Genomic DNA, 17,545 nt, shown 5'->3' on the forward strand with positions numbered 1-17,545 from the left:
ATTTTCAGTCACAGCAAAATAGCAGCCCCGAGACCGATAAAAACAGGTGGATTTTGCTGATTAATTCATATTCCTCAAACACAAAATTCATCAGAATATTGTGTTTAGACGAGTGGAGGCGCATGGAACATATTGTATTAATTTTTTATTTTACCCTTTAAAAACCCAGACTTGAACTTTAATTTGGCCATTTTTGTTCAAAGTAGCCATTTTGGTGGATGCTTCTCAATCATTTCAAGTACTGGTATATCAAAAAGTTTTGGAGGGAAAATAGCCCTTCGCACTGGTTTCTCCCATCAACACAAATATGGCTCACAGGAGCCATCAAAACGTCTCAAAGACCCATGTCCAAAATGTTGGCCACTTTGGTTTGTACCATAGCAGGCATTACAGGCAAACTTTAGAGCTTACACTTGGGCAAATTCCAACTAAGGAAGTCACAGTTGATCATTTAGGATTCGCCGTGACAATGAAATTGCAAAGTCCCGTTAAATGATGTTTAGAACGTTATAGTAAGTTAAATGTTATTTTCATGAGGTCGCTAACATAGGTTAGCATGCATAATGCAAGGCCGTGTTTTCACACTGACCCTTCCTCCTCTGGTTTCGTCTCCTAACTGCCAAGAAATCCCACCTAAATAAAAAAACAAAAAAAATAAGATGACCCCCTGCTGAAAGTGTTGAGTCCAGATGTGAACATCCTCCCTCTCTTCCTCACTCCCACACTTCTAGCACCCCCTCCACCCGAGCCGCTGCAAGTTTTCCATTTCCTTTTTTGGTGAAAAAATCTCAAACGGCAGCAGGGAGTGTGCATCTGTTATTCCTTGTGTACTCCATCGAGGTTGTGAAACAGTCGACTCAGCATAAATATTGCCCTGTATTATATATTTCAATCCACTTAAAGCATGTTGTCGCTGTAGTTAAGCGATAGTACACAAATGTGTTGAAAGGGTTCTACCAAAGTCATCACAATTCTTGCAATGACCTCATAAAGGCCTATTTCAAGACAAGACAGTACGCAATATAATCCATATCATTTTGTTTATTTTCCACACACATACGAACACACAAATCCTCCATCGCCACCATTGCAGGACTGAGTCCTGTCCATTGACATCGGGATTTATACTAAACAATGGCTTATTTCTCCCCCCCTCCCATCTTAAAAAACAAACAAACAAATGCACATTTGCCAACTCTGACTCACCAGCATCAAAGCTGAAATACACACATATACACACAGTACATATATTTTTTTAATACTTTGTCACATACAATAAGATAAACAAAGGAAAAAACAGAAATAGATTTAATAGACACAGCAAGAATCTCCAAATTTTGTGTTTAATTTTTTATCTAGCGTGAGCTGTTATTTTGCATACCCATATGAATGTTTTTATAAGTGGTTATTGTTTGCAAACGCTTGACGCAAGGATCAAATTCTTAACAAATAGTGAGCCCCAAGTTAGTCTCTAACGCTCATAGGATGTTCGTTAATTATGAGACATTCTATATTATATATTACATTATTTTCCCCCTCTACAAAAACTAAAATAGCAAGTTAAATATGAACAAGTAAAATGAGAAAAGAGAAATGAAACAAATATAATATTACAACTTATAAAATAAATAAACTAATACAAATTAAAATTAAAAAGAAAAACAAAATTAAAAACAAATAGGTAGAAAAGCAACAACAACAAGCCCCTCCGTGAGTCATCACCTTATCGTGGTGGAGGGGTTTGCGTGTCCCAATGAGCCTAGGAGCTATGTTGTCCGGGGCTTCATGCCCCTGGTAGGGCCACCCATGGCAAACAGGTCCTAGGTGAGGGTCCAGACAAAGCATGGCTCAAATGACCCCAATGATGAACACAAACTTTGGATCTCCGTTTCCCTTGCCCGGACGCGGGTCACCGGGGCCCCCCTCTGGAGCTAGGCCTGGAGGTGGGGCTCGAAGGCGAGCGTCTGGTGGCCGGGCCTATACCCATGGGGCCCGGCCGGGCACAGCCCGAAAGGGCAACGTGGGTCCCCCTTCCCATGGGTAAACCACCGGTGGAAGGGGCCAAAGGGGTCGGGTGCGCAGTGAGTTGGGTGGCAGCCAAAGGCGGGGGCCTTGGCGGTCCGATCCCCGGCTACTGAAGCTAGCTCTGGGGACATGGAATTGTCACCTCTCTGACAGGGAAGGAGCCCGAGCTGGTGTGCGAAGCTGAGAAGTTCCGACTAGATATAGTCGGACTCGCCTCCAACACACGGCTTGGGTTCTGGTACCAATCCTCTCGAAAGGGGCTGGACCCTCTTCCACTCTGGAGTTGGCCACGGTGAGGGCCGCAGAGCAGGTGTGGGCATACTCATTGCCCCCCGGCTAGGCGCCTGTACGATCTACGTTCCTGCCCTCACCTATGGTCACGAGCTGTGGGTCGTGACCGAAAGAACAAGATCCCGGATACAAGCAGCCGAAATGAGTTTCCTCCGCAGGGTAGCCGGGCTCTCCCTTAGAGATAGGGTGAGAAGCTTGGTCATCCGGGAGGGACTCAGCGTCGAGCCGCTACTCCTACGCGTTGAGAGGAACTAGTTGAGGTGGCTCGGGCATCTGGTTCGGATGCCTCCTGGACGCCTCCCTGGGGAGGTGTTCCGGGCATGTCCTACCGGCGGGAGGCCCCGGGGACGACCCAGGACACGCTGGAGAGACTACGTCTCTCGGCTGGCCTGGGAACGCCTTGGGATCCCGTCGGAGGAGCTGGTTGAAGTGGCTGGGGAAGAGGAAAGTCTGGGATTCCCTGCTAAAGCTGCTGCTCCCGCGACCCGACCCCGGATAAGCGGAATTGAAGACGGAACGGAACGGAACATCAACAAAAACAACAAAATGGGGGGTGATGGGTTTGGGACAAATATTCAACCTAAACAAAAAATCCTTTAAAAAAAGAAAAAGAAAGAAAAAATCCTCCTGAAACCTTACCAAATAGTGAAGTTAGTCAAACTTTATAAGTGTATTTCTTGTTAGGGGAGGGCACAAAATTCGGAGATACAGTGACAACCAGACAAATTCAACAAACGAGAAATACTGAAAAGTAAGACATGCATACTGCGGCATTACATAAAAGTAACGCAACATCTTTTGGACTATAATTTCCAGATGCTTAAAAAAGGCACAATGAAGGAAGAAAATAGGGAAATGCTCCAAACTAATTGGGGGCAACAAAATGCCAGAATATCAAATCATTGTGTGTGATTCAGACTTGGAATGCTGGCTAACCAAAACTGACACATGATGCATCATCATTAGAACAATCCAATTTTTTTTTCTGATTTGAAAAAGATTTGGTCCCAAATGCAGAAAGCATTGAGGAAATGTTTACCTCCTTTGAATTCTTCTGAATCATTAGCATCTTAAGAGGGGCAAAGTGGTATTACAGGACAAACTTGATTAAAAAATAATAATAATAAAAATATAATACAATGAACAGAAAATGTAAGAATAAAAAAAGAATAAGCAAAAAGGTTCAGCAATCAGATAAAAAAGTGGTTTTGTGCCATGTTTTTGTATTGTGTGTGTTTTTTTTATTTTATTTATGTGCACGCAACATGGTAGCATGAGACGGTCTTGTCCAAAAAGTGCAAACTTAACCTTAATTTTTCATGACAATAAAAAAGTTATAAGTTTTTTTGGGACAAGTCGAGTATAACATTTTGTGTCATTATATACACCTGGTCAAGATGCATTGTGGCGGCCGTGGCTCAAGGTGTAGAGACGGTCGTTCAGTAACGAGAAGGTCGGCTGTTCGATCCCCGCTCTCCCCAAGTCATGCGTCGTCGTGTCCTTGAGCAAGGCACTTCACACACATTGCCTCCAGTGCTACTCACACTGGTGTATGGAAGGTGCGAATGTTTGGCGGTGGCCGGAGGGGCCGTAGGCGCACACTGGCAGCCACGCTACCGTCAGCCTGCCCCAGGGCAGCTGTGGCTACTTAAGTAGCTTACCGCCAGCACAGTGTGAATGTGTGAGTGCATGAATAATGTATCCAATCCATTGTAAAGCGTCTTTGAGTGTCTAGAAAAGCGCTATATAAATCCAATACAAAAAAATATAGGGATAATTGCGCGAGGAAGAAAAACGACATTCGAAATGCAGTAACAGCATTAAATAGGGTTTATTGTTCCTCCTGAATCGTTTTTTCTTTGGGGGGGGTTCTTATTAACCTGCCCGAAAACTTACCAATTTTTGCAAGTGCCTTTGTGATAATGTACTGTATGTATTCAATGGGTCACTCATTATCGCTCCATGAAAAGCTGGAAAAAAATTCTCCCACTGTACTCATTTGACTGATTGACATCAAATTGTGATTAGGAGTATAAACTGCACTCTTGTGTCCCTTCAAGAATTTTTTAAAATACCATATACTACATGGTGTTAAGGCACTTCACTGTATAAAGTAGTTTGTTGGCGATCCACTTTGGGAAAACTGCCTTAATTTCCCTGTATTACCTTGCTGGGTATAAAGACTTTGGTGATGCATGAGTCGAGTGGAATTCAGAGGTGGAGTGTGTGGGTCTTTATAGGCCGTTGTGGCAGTCACGGCACAGGATGCGCTCGCCGTCGGGGAAGAAGCCGGCGCCCACTAGCGACACGGAGCACTGCGTGCACGTAAAGCACGGCTGGTGCCACTGGCGCTCCTCGAACGAGATGTACTTGCCTCCACCAAAACCTGGAAAAATAGGGACAGAACATCTGACTTAATGTGACCTTTTTCCCTGAATTTTAGGGTGTGAAGTTGAACGGTGGTGAGCCAACTGTCAGAATGTTGAAGGGAGAGTGCGAATTTGGGAAGCGCTAACATTAGCAGTTGATGAAACAATGGACTGATAATAACAAGTGCCTCTTGGTGGATAGTTAGCAAGCTAGAGGCTAACATTAGTGGTCGACAAAACACTTAGCCAATGATAAAAAGTGATGACAGAGACAGCTGTTAGCCAGTAGGAGGCTTGTTAATGAGCTAGTCGCTAGAAGCTAACGAGAGTAGTCGATAGACACTCATTAACAAGATGGAGGATAGCAGATAATGTTAGCAGTCGATAAAACATTCAGGCCAATGATGACAAGTGACGCCTTGCAAAGCTGTTAGCCAGCCGGCGATAAGTTAGCAAGCTAGCAGCTAATGTTAGAAGCAGATAAAACACTTAACTGTTGATAACAAGTGTCAACATGCAAAGCAGATAGCCAGTCGGTTAAGTTAGTGAGCAAGCGGCTATTATTAGCAGTCGATAAAACACACAATGAAAACAAGCGATGATGTGCCAGCAGCCAGTTGATAGCTAGTTAGCAGTCAATAAAATGCTCTGCCGATGATAGCAACGTAACAAGTGACGACGTGCGTAGCAGTTAGCCAGGCGACGACTAGAGGCTTGCTGTTAATGTTAAAGTTGATTAGGGTGAGCATATTCCCATTTCTCCCAAAAAAAGAGGACACTTTCTTCGGCCTTGAAATTGTGGTACCAGTCGCAGTTACACAGTGTACTTCACCTACTATCAGTCACGCAATGCCAACCGGACATTTTCATGAATTTATAAAACCCCCGGATGCTCAAACAGGACGTAAGAAAATGGTCTGTCCTCCCAAAAGAGGAATTATTTGGTCATCCTAAAATTGATTAACTACTCAGCTGTCGAATAAAAAGTTTGCACAGAAGTTAGGAGGTTGGTGGCTAGTCAGTGAGGTAGTGGCTAACATTAGCAGGTAATAAAAGAACACCTGGCAGATGACAACAATTCGAAGAAGCGCATTGCATTTAGTCAATCAGTGGCTAGTTAGCAAGATAGTAATTAAAATTAACAATCAACAAAACACTTGGAAGATACTTCGAAGTGATGATGTGCATACCTCTTAGTCACATTTTCCCTTTTCATCTGTTTTCCGAGCATTCCAGCCACCAAAATGAGTGTGACTCACACTAAATTCAATTTGAAACGTCACGTAATCACTTCCGCAGTGTGGAAAGTGAGGTCCAACTCTTTGTGAAAGATTCCACAGCAGCTCGCCGCACTCCCGACTTGACACCAGTGGGAAAAGCCATCAGGGAACCTCCGGTCGTTCGGAACAACACGTTTATTTCTGGAGGACGATCCCATGAGGGATCCGCATATAAATCCTGAGGGAGAAGCTCCTGTCATGAAGGTCTGAGGTTTACTTGTTGGTCTTAAATCAGCCTTTAATTGCACTTAGGCTCTACCTACAGTTGATAAGATTAACTGCTAAGGGTGAGAAAAACATTATCGTATTGTACACTGTAAAAAAAAAAAAAGGAGTAATATTTACTTGAAAAAACCTAGTAAAGTTTTTTCACTCAGAAATCCTAAGTAAATTTCGCAAGGAGTTTTGAGTATATTTTACCAGTTAAAAAAAAAAAAGTTACTCAAGCGCTGAGGAACAACCTCATGACCTTCAGTCAGCTTGGTAGACGGCTACTCTACCACCTGAGCCATGCCACTCTTGTTGTTTGCCAGTTGACAATATACTGCATTGCTGATGTGTCCAAAATGAGACAAAAAACGTCTCTCTCATCATTAATATACTAACACACAGCAGAGCGGCATGGCTCAGGTGGTAGAGTGGCTGTCTCCCAACCTGAAGGTTGTGGGTTTGTTCCTCAAACCATGAGTTCCTTTTTTTCAATAATCTGGTAAAATTAAAATGTACTCAAAATATCCCTCGTAACATTTACTTAACATTTCTGAGTGAAAAAAATATTTTTTACAGTGTACTGTTTGTTGTCTGTTATGATATGGCAGCATTAAAGACTCTCTCCTTCAGTTTCATAGCGAATAATAATAATGAGATGGAGTGATTCCCAACAACTACTCCCACCAAGGTGTTAAGACATTTCCATTTGCAAGACCAGGTTCTACGTGGTGACATATAATATTTGTTTGATTGCTCGTGAGTGGCGTAGCAAGATTACGCAACAAATACTAAACTGAACCTTGTGCGTTTGTAAATATCAGCTGTAAACATTGGACCAGTGCACAAACATTCTAGACCACCAAAGCGGTCAGACTCTTGCCTGTGATGGGTTTGCTGCAGGCCTCGCACTTCTTGGCGTAAAGGCTTCCGAAGCACTTGAGGCAGTACGGGCTGTCGTCGCGCGAGGTGAAGTGCTGGCCGGCCAGCTGCGTTTTACAGCCGCTGCACACGAAACACTCCTTGTGCCACGGCTCGTCCCGGTAGGTCACACCGCCTTTGGCCAGGGTCTGAAAAGATAAGGACACTTGATTGAGGTCAACCAAACCCACTCATCGCGAGACCGTCACAATTTATCAAGGTTGTCGACAGAAGAAATAATAAGACAGACAGAAACTTTAAAATAGTGATAGAGTGATAGGATTAAAATATTAGCGTCAAAATTCCTTAAAATGACTTTTTCTTTTAATTTAAAAAATATAAAGAATTGACAGCTTTGTTTAAAAATTATAAAGAAAATTGTAGGGAGTTTCCAAGGTCATCACCTTAGGGGTGCCAGGCGATTAAATTTTTTAATTGGTGCATGACTTCACTAGTTCACTCACACATTTTATATCTGTTCTAAATGTACAATAAAATGTACAATATTTTTCTCCTCTAAGTTTTCATACTCTTGTTAACAAAAAAGTGGATTTTTTTTAAACTGATAGAAATATGGTTGCATTTTTTAGTCATTGATACAGTAATTTTATAATAATTCATAAAATTGAATTAAAATTAAAAAGATGTACTATACTGTAAAAAACAAACGAGTGTGATATTGATTTGTGTAGGTCATTTTTCTGCCACTAAATGGCATAATTGCATTTGTAAGAAAGTGACAGCTCAGTGCATTTTTCTTTTCATATCTAATCAGCTATCTAATCTTGTGAAATTCTGCACATTTTTACATTTGTAAAATACAACTTGACCCAAGACTCCACACATATGTGTATTATTATTAAATTTATTACTGCTAAATTTTGACGTGGACGTGCCTGCTGCTTTGCGATTGAAATTCTCCCAGTACAGGCTTACAAGTAAGGGGCAGTCATTAATTGCACGTTAAAAAAATTAGTGGCATTAAAGGAACTTTAAATTAACTCAAAATTAACACACAAATTTTGACACCCCTAGTTAAGCTAAATTAAAATCTAAACAAGTAAATAGTTCCTTAAAGATTTCTACTGTGAATAAAAGTTTTTCAAAATGTCAACAGAATTATTTATTTATTTATTTTAAAAAAAACTGTATGGAGTTCCCAGTGTCAGTATCCTTTTTTTATAAAGCAGAAATTTAAATGAAAAGTTCCCTGTATCTCACTGAGCGACAAATTTATATATATTTTTTTTTGTTGGGATAAAAGGTTTCAAAAGAGTTTTAACCGGCCTTTAGATTTGCAAAAAAGCCAAATATCGGCACCGATAATCGGCCTGGACGATAATCGGTCTATCCCTACTTTAAAATGTTTAAATACCACTATTACTTCCTAACCCTGACTATTTCTTATCAGTCAGAGTGTCTTTTAAGCCAACCAAAAGGCAAGCACCACCCACTCAGGGTTTGGGTCTTTCTGTGACGCATTCACAAACCTTTTTACAGCGCGTGCAGCGCGGCGCAAACTTGTCCTCGTAACACGGCACGCAGTAGTGTTCGTCCTTCTCGGGGATGAACGATTTGGAGCCGATGGGCTGCTCGCAGGCGTGGCAGACGAAGCAGCCCTCGTGCCACGTGGAACCTGCATACTCCAGCTTTCTGCTACCTGTAGGACAACGGAAAACAGGCAAAATGTAAAACTGCAACTATGGTGCTATGGCAACTTTACTGGATTGCTTTAAATAATGTGCTAGAACTGCACAAATGCATGAAAAAGCCATTTTGATTTATTGGAAAGGAAAACACCACAGGCCCCACACACTCTGTTGGAAACTGGCGGCCGGCCGTACAGGATGGATTAATGCAATTTTTTCCCCCCATAGTTTATGTCACTGAATAATCCATCTTCTCCCACTTTGGCGCTTGTTTTTTTATTTATTTTATTTTACTTGCTGGTTTGCCCTACGATGACGCTGCGGTTTTGAGGTCCGACCGGCTTTCTCCTCCAGTCGTGGAAAACTCACGCGTTACAGCATTACATTATTTGGAAAATAACAAAACATACCATTCGTCCGTTTGGCAACCACAACAGAATGTACACGTGCACTTTGTAATGCAGTGGTGGGAAAAGTATGGCCTGGGCTCTCATATAGGGTCAGCTCTGTTCTTTAATCCGTCCCATTAAGCATTTACATCATGAAAATTTTGGTAATAGTAATTTAGTTTAGTTAATTGAAATGTATATACAGTGGACCTCTGCAAATGATTAATCTATTTGTGACTTTTTTCCCCCAAATTCTTTTTATATACAGTATGTTATTGGATTATTTGACCCCCCCATGTAAAAATAAATAAATAAATATATATATATATTTTTTAATCTATTTATTATTTTATTATTATTTTAATTATTATTATTTTTATTTTTTTTGCATTATGTGTTTCAATGGGTGTCAATTATACGGCAATTTCCGCTATTCGTGGGCTAGCCCGGTGCGTACCTCTATGAATAGTGGGGGTCCACTCTATATTGATTATATTAAAGAGCAGTTAATTCATGTTTTGTAGAAATAAATAAATAATAATAATAGTTAAGTAAAGATCTATTACATACAGTTCCACAAATAATTTGACCAAACACTAGTTTTCCATCTTTATTACTGTTCCCGTTCTATGCCTATTGGCTGCGAGATATGATGTACTGCTTGATAGTGGGGAGTTTATCGGCCATTTTGAACACATAACGGTACCAACTGTGGTTCTTTAACCAATAAAAATTTAATGTCCAAGAAGCCCTTCATTAGAACTGATCAGCGATTTATTTTGTTCAAAGCAGTCTACGATTTTACATGCTGGAACCAAACCACAGCACACATTTGGCAAATAAGCCAACTTTGCTCACCTGGCATGACGATCTTGTCGCAGGCTACGCACTTGGAGGAGAACTCGTTGCAGTAGCAGTCGTTGCAGAGCAGCGCGTCCTCTTGGTTGGTGAAGGGCTCGTCCGCCAGCGAGCGGTCACAGCGGAAACAGCGAAAGCAGTGCTCGTGGTAGTGCCGGTCCTCGTAGAAGAGCTCCTGGCAGGGGGTGACATGGAAACAAGATCAGGTCCAGCTCACCCCACGACACCAATGAGGATAAGCGGCATTGGAAATGGATGAATGAATAACTTACATAGGGATTAAAAATGAATAAATAATGACAATTGTAAACCTCTTAGAAATGGTCATTTATGACTTACTGACTGACTCCTTTTCTGCAATAAGAGCAAGGGTCACTATTGGCCAGATTAGATTTATCGCCACATATTACGGTCATATCCATTGTGCGGTCACTATGAGCTGCTCCCAATTATAGCCGCGGAGCCTTATTGTACAATTTAATGTTTCCTGCTGCTGTTTATAACTTGCCAAGGTTCAAAGCAAGAGAACTCGATAGCGCTCAGTATTTGGCAAGCCGTAAGTCACGCGCTTCCTGTATTTAAAATGGGTGTGAATACGTGTTCATAAGAATGTCTCCAAATAAGGTCAGAATATGTTTGTACTTGATTGTGGGGGGGGGAATCTAAATTGAAATCAACACTATGGAATATGGGTAGCCAGTCAGTTAGCGGCTAGCAGGAAAAACTTGGATAAAACAAATATCGAGCCACAATGGTCACATAAAGATCTTTTTCACTACTTTAAACAAGTCTGCCGATGCTGGCTGAAACGAGTTCTAGCGAGGTGCGCTAGCTACTTGCGTTTAGCAGGAATTAAAATTGTTTTGAATACCTTGGTTTTAAGGTCATGGTTGGGCTCACATTTAACACGTGAACGATTTTTTTTTTGTGCGAACAGATTATAAAACATTCAAAAGAAGAAACATTAAAGTTTGTCTTCTTTTGTAGGAAACACCACTGATAAGTTTGACCTAATGCCAAAAGCATACTGCTAGCCATAATGCTTGCTAGCTATAGGCTTAGCTGCACTGTGTTTTATTACAAGAGGGTCTCATACCTAATATGTTCCATTCTGTCTATACTGAAATAAACAGAATACAGTAAATCAGAGACCAATTTTACAATTACTTTCATCAGTGATTCTCAAAGTGTGGTGTGCAGGCTACCTCAAAAGCTACGTGAAAGAATCACTGCTAAGCGGCAATTTGGCAAATAAATTAACAAATAAAAAAAGTCTGCTTTATATCACTTCTAATCAAAGTTTACTGTCAAACTATTCATGAAACAAATACAATAACACAATGTGTATTCAAAAAAGCCAAATCGATTTTTTCTATTGAAATGCTAATACTAACTTAACCTTTAGATATTGCAATAACTTTTGTAGTTCTTTTCGGTGAAGGTGAACGTTCATTAGCATTTAAATTCATTGGCACTATAGAAAGAGCACAAAAAGGGAAAAACTGATGATAGGTTCAAAAGTAAAAATCAGTCAAGTCAAGACATGGTATGCAAGGAGTTAACAGTGCCGAGAGCATGACATCATAGTGTACATATGCTTCATACTAGCATACAGAAACAAAAATGCTACACGGATGCCAGTGAAGCATTCAGGCACCATGCGTGTCCAACTGTTGTTTTTACAAACTCAAAACAAATCAAGTCTGATCCCGTCGGCACTCACCCGGGCGTCATGGCCGATCAGCTCCTTGCACTCGTCGCACGTGTTGGAGAAGAGGCTGTCGTAGCACGGGATGCAGTAAGGGCTGTCATCCGACTGGATGTACTTGCGGCCGTACAGGGACTCCTTGCAGTTGTCGCAGTCAAAGCGGTCGGCCATCGCGGTGGCTAGTCGGGTTGTCAGCCTGAAAAAGAGGAGAGAGGAAATGTCGTTTGAAGGTGCTGACAACACATGAGGTCATGGCATAATAAAGAGAAGGGGCAGAAAAAAATCAAAGGCCTTTAATACTCAAAAGTTGCCAGGTATGACCACTCAAATCAGAAATGTCCAAAATAACCGTGTTTCACAGCATAGGTTCTTAGAGATTTTTAGGCGTCCTGTAATGACGAATCCACGCGCCAGATTTCATGTCAATCTGACACACGGGTGGCGGACCCCAGCAGCATGGACCACCGCCAAGTCCGTCCTGTCAGCATGTAACACAGCAGCAGCATGTGTTATGTCTAACAACACAACGGGCCGCTCGCTTGGCGCAGGACGACCAAGCGGAACAATGGCTTAAAAGGGCGCCGACGGCGACAACAGTATCGGGTTGCCTAAACATGACGGCACCACTGGAGGGGAGCCCGGCGATAAGTGATGCCGACCCTCCGGCGTTCCCACCGCAACGCCGATGAGAACCACCGCTTGGTTTGAAAGCGTTTGGGAGCGTTCAGCAAAAGATGATCTCACTTCTGGGTAAGACAAGTAGTGTCAGGCTGGATTTACACTGCAGATCTGAGTGTATACGACTCCGATTTTAGTGCTTGAGTCTAACGTCAGGTGGAAAAGTGGTCTTGAATTGTTATTTCTTCTGTCTCATGCACAGTCAAATTAAATGCGGAAGTTTGTTTTTGCTTCAGTTATTTAGGCTAACACTATGAGCCTCATTCGAAGGACGTTTTTGCTAAATAATGTAACTACTGAATGCAGTAATTTATGTAACATGGATTCATGATCGTGTACATTTTATATGAATGATGTTAATGGTATGATCTCTATTTTTAAGGGCTTTGTAAAGGAGTTGAATCAGTACTACGAGCGTTACCATTTTTTTTTTTTTGTGTAAAGAATGTGGGTACTAATTGCCACTTCTGCTTGAGACATGACTCACATTCATTGTCATTTTGCCACAGCGCCAGTCTTATTGTGGTAAACTTTTTATAGCACTTAAGACAAAACCTGATTATTTTTATTTCGGCTGTTTCCTATGGGAAAATACATACAAATCAGAGGAATAGATTGTGTTTGACCTTGGCGGTTCCACTATAGTAGGCATGTTTTCCTTGGCTTGACTCTTGTTATTGTATGTAATTTGGCTCCCGACATGATGGCCAACATGACTGAACAGACCGTTCTGTATTTCACTACCACCAAAGGATCTATCAGCAAATACATCATGTCTAAAAAGCATCCGTGCTCGGCCTGTGCCACGTTAGTCAAGGTGCTCGTCTTGGAATGGGTTTGCTTTAACAATCAATTTATGCACATTTGACACTCCATCTATCAGAGAATTCCAGCCGCGCTGTCATAGACCCTCCTAACAGCCACGTCGAGATCAGATCAGCACAATATCGAGTTGAAATTGAAGAATTTGCGTGACCTCCGCATTGCCAGCACTGCCAGGTACGCAGCAGGTATGTGCTCGCCAGATATGAAAACAGAAAGGAGGTGTGAGCTGGAATGGTTCACTGGCAACTAGCTGTCTTTTTTTTTTTTAAGCAAAATAATACACCAGTCAAATGTTTGGACACGTTTCTATTTTAGGTCATGAGAAAGTGTAATATGTATTGTTGGTGGTGCGGACAACGAATGACATGCGCCGAATCCTATTCGTCGACATATTTGTTGCTCGTCAACGGGGCATGTGGTGATTATTATTAATTGCTGGGGTGGGCAAGAAAAGCCTGGCCTGGGGAAAACCCTTGTATATACAGTATGTAGGTCGTGTGACGTATGCTGTAACTCTTCATCCTTGGAGTATTTTGATGCAAAAATTTCAGTTTTTAAATAGAAAAAAAGCACATTTCTAGTTTTTAACTCTTTCACTGCCACTGACGTTTAAAGACGTCAAGTAAAAACCTACAGAGCACTGCCAATGACGTCAAAAGACGTCATCCAATTTTTTTTAATTATTTTTTTGAAACGGGTGGGGGGAAGCCTTCCGCATCTCTGTTGAAAGTTTCAATTAGGTCTGTTGTGCCTAAGGACTATTTTTGGCCCCTAGAGGGCGAAATTGGAACCGCTGACGCGGCGGCTATGACGGCGTCATAAACGCGGAGCACAATCGAGCACGCACAGGCGGACGTTCGATTGGACGACGAAGAGTGCCCCGAGTCCAATGCATATTCATCGGAGGAGTGTTACAGTCTGCTACTTGCTATTTATTCCCCGGAAAAAAAGGAAAGTGTAACGTGTAAAGTTTGCACGCGAAACGGACAAAGTAAAAGTAAACTTGTGCGAGTCCAGCGGCGTCTCCTTGCACGCAGGAGAGCGTTATAAAAAGAAAAACTGTATTTGAAACATCCACATAATTGTAAGTAGTACCACAGTTGCACACATTTGTAAATAGTTTGCGAAATTGTTTTGTCAAATTGTTACACTGTTGAATGGAAATAAACTTATTTTGCAATCAAAAAACACTTTTTCATTGTTGGTGAAAGCGTTTTATAAAAGTAAAGCACTATTTAGGTGTTTGTGGCATCATTCATGGACAAAAAGAAGTGTACAATTCACTGGAGTGCATGAAATAACATCGTTTCACAAAAAGCCCTTTTTCTCCGTTTTTTGTTTCAGAACAGAGAATTTCGGTGAAAGTAACCATTTTCTATTGTTGATTACTGAAGAACGGAATAAGGTAGAAACAAACTCTTTTTTTCTGATGAAAGATGAGAGTCCAATCTTTCATTTGGTAGTATGTGTGTTTCCATAGTCCAAACGCAACATTTTCTGTGGACCTTGAAAGATCAGTCAAAATGCTTAAATCGGCTGGCACTGGCCACATCCCATTTCTGAAAACGTCTGGCAGTGAAAGAGTAAAAAATTAAATTAATTTGTTAAAAAATAAAAAGCCTGCGTCTCCTTTAAAACTTTGCCCAAGTTATTCGGAAGGGTTTATACCTGTGACAGTAAATCACTAAATATCACTTTTAAAAAAAACACACATACGCAAAAAAGCCAAGAAAACAAAAATGACAGATTTCCAGAAAAATTTGTGGTTCAAATCCAAATTTTAACAACTTTTAAATGGTACACATGGACGGGAAGTAGGTCAATAAGTCGTTTGTATGAATTCCCGTAACGGTTTAAAGACCACTTCCACACAGGACAGCCGACGTACGGCACCTGGAAAGGCCCAACAAGGCCGATCTCAAGGCGGGCTTATTTCCTCACCAGAGTGCTTCTACAAAGCCTTGGCTTGTTTTTGTAGTCTTCCCAGAGAGACGCAGCTCTGAGTAAGAATAACTAACAATCACGTCCGATTAAGTATCCGTCAACTTGCTCGAGCAACAGATGGGAACGTCTTAGGTGGAGATCCCAAAGCCCGATAGGTAAATACGTGTTACTTCAGAAAACAAAAGGGCTTGTTTGGACTTGTTTTCATTTTGGGTTGGAGTGGACAATGTGGGGGTTAAATGAACTCCTGATGCCACAAGCTCCCTCCACGAAAAAAAAAAAAAGAGAATGACGTCAGCACGGTGACCCTTCAGGCGCTGGATCTGGGTCATGGTGAACGGCAGATTCCAGGCCTCACAGGGCTTTTTGGATCTCCTGCTACTGCTGTATAGCGCAAACTTCCCGGCAAAGCTCCATCTTCCTTCACATCCAGCGGTGACTCAGAACCTCAAAGCGGGTCAGGAACGTTGCTAAATACCAGAGCCGTGACCGGTTTCCGAGGAAATCTGAGCCGAGGAGTCCGCGCAGGACCACGTACGGAGTTAAATTGCAGCATTGCAAGCAACAAAACGAGGCTCAGGACCAAAAATTCCTTTCTTTGCAGCAATTCCCGCGGGAGTTCATCCGAGATGGAAAGTCAAATACTGAACGCAGCTACAGTATATGGGTCAGCGTGATTGACTCTGCTGGATGTTGATACACTTTTCTTTTCCTTTAAGCGGTTCAATGTTGATTAGTCTGTCTGCTTGTTTGCCATGAAAGTGATTATAATCAACTGGAAATTCACCGTCTCTAAAATCTTAGGATGGACTCCGTGTCCAATTCGGATTTAGGGCAGACTCAGATTAGACCAGTGATTACCATCCAATGTGACAATATCAGGTTTCACCCAATTGATCTGAAAATTTGCATTTACTACAAATAATGTATCTTTGTGTGCCTATCTATGCTAGCAACGTATAGTGCCCGACAGAACAATTAACTCATTCATTCCCAGCCATTTTCACTGAAGCAACCCCCTTCGCTCCCGGCTGTTTTTGACTGATTTTGCAAGGCCCGCATATTATTGTGTTCTATTGCTACAAAAACAAGACATCTACCAAAAGAAAGATTAGAGTCTCTTTCTTTCATCAGGGAAAAAGTAAATTTGTATCTGTTTCCATTTGCAGCAATTAGAATTAGAATATAGCCAAGTTTCATCATTATCCACAAATCTGTTGAAAACACTGGGGAAAAGAGTTTGTTGCAACATGGCCCTGGCTGATCTCTTATACTCTGCCAGCACCTGCTGGCCGTTTTTTGTAATAACTACCATTGCTGATCAAGTGACCTCTTCAGGTCAGAAGCTGCATCAAAGCCTTCTGTATGATCTAGCATAAAAAACAACAACATAAAAAACATATAAATACGTTTTTGGGAGTGCACGACAAAGTATAAAAAATATATTTATACGTCTTCGGTTTGAATCTGGTAGCATTCTTATAACAAAATAATAGCAAACCATTCAACTCCACTAAGTAAATTGAGATGATTTTTGTTTGGCGAGTGTGCTGATTTGCGTATGTGGCACATGCAGTGACACACTAAGACTCCCCCGCTCCTACGGAAAACCATTCTGCTTTTCCTTTTTGCCATTGAGTGAGAAGATACAGTGGAGCATGTGTGCAGTGGCTTTGTTTTTGCAAGACTCAGTCATGCCTGTTGCGGTCAAGATGATCTCTCTGTTGATACAACAGGCTGTCAGATGCTTTGTCTAGTCCTTCTAAAACACTTTTTTGAGGAAAAGGGGGAGTTGATTATTTTCATTCAACAGTAGTGAATGAGGAATGAGCAGCCAGGCTTTTTCCCCTTTCCTGCAGGGAGTAAACACATTTGGGATCAAACAGAGCGTAAAAAGTTTGGGCTGCCAGGGATTAGCAGGCTTGCCAACGGGACCAGACCGGACCGGACAGGGCATACGTAGTTGCTATGTTGCCCGGCGACAGCATACATACAGTCTGCTGTGCTGTCTCCCGATTGGCCCTGAACTTTCTCTTGTTTTCCCCAATCGGGAAGAGATTGTACCGACGAGTCTAATCCCCGGGCCTTGGCATTCCTCGTCTATCTTACGGACGGATATTTGAAAACAAATAAAACGTGGAAAAAGCCGGGAAGTCGTAAGGTTCATGGCTAAATTAAAGAGTCGCGAGGAAGGAATAACACGCTGAGGCTTTTTGGGTTTCCAGAAGCCGCAGCGGCGAGGCCAGAGTGCAACATGTGCTCAAAGGAAAAGGCCACAGACTCAAAACATGAAGCATGGGTGTGCCGGCTGAATTTCATTATGAGAAACCTCGTGTAAACACAGCATGGCCGCTAAAGATCTCAATGCCATTACCTGCACACATGCCGTACGATTACTGTA

At 41.8% G+C, this 17,545-nt stretch overlaps 1 protein-coding gene across 3 annotated transcripts in view; it reads right to left on the bottom strand.

The window, feature by feature from the left end:
* Window positions 1-1,023: 1,023 nt before the first annotated feature.
* The window catches only part of fhl3a (four and a half LIM domains 3a), a 394,693-nt gene continuing 378,171 nt past the window's right edge, over window positions 1,024-17,545 (bottom strand). For all 3 annotated transcript variants that reach the window (XM_077575921.1, XM_077575922.1, XM_077575923.1), the window contains 5 exons: window positions 11,713-11,893; window positions 9,990-10,164; window positions 8,584-8,753; window positions 7,056-7,242; window positions 1,024-4,702 (listed from right to left, as the gene is read on the bottom strand). In XM_077575921.1, the coding sequence (XP_077432047.1) occupies window positions 4,551-4,702; window positions 7,056-7,242; window positions 8,584-8,753; window positions 9,990-10,164; window positions 11,713-11,893 (865 nt within the window). In that variant the 3' untranslated portion in view covers window positions 1,024-4,550. The remainder of the gene's footprint in view (window positions 4,703-7,055; window positions 7,243-8,583; window positions 8,754-9,989; window positions 10,165-11,712; window positions 11,894-17,545) is intronic.

Source organism: Vanacampus margaritifer, chromosome 9 (genome assembly GCF_051991255.1).
Source record: "Vanacampus margaritifer isolate UIUO_Vmar chromosome 9, RoL_Vmar_1.0, whole genome shotgun sequence".
Lineage (NCBI taxonomy): Eukaryota > Metazoa > Chordata > Actinopteri > Syngnathiformes > Syngnathidae > Vanacampus > Vanacampus margaritifer.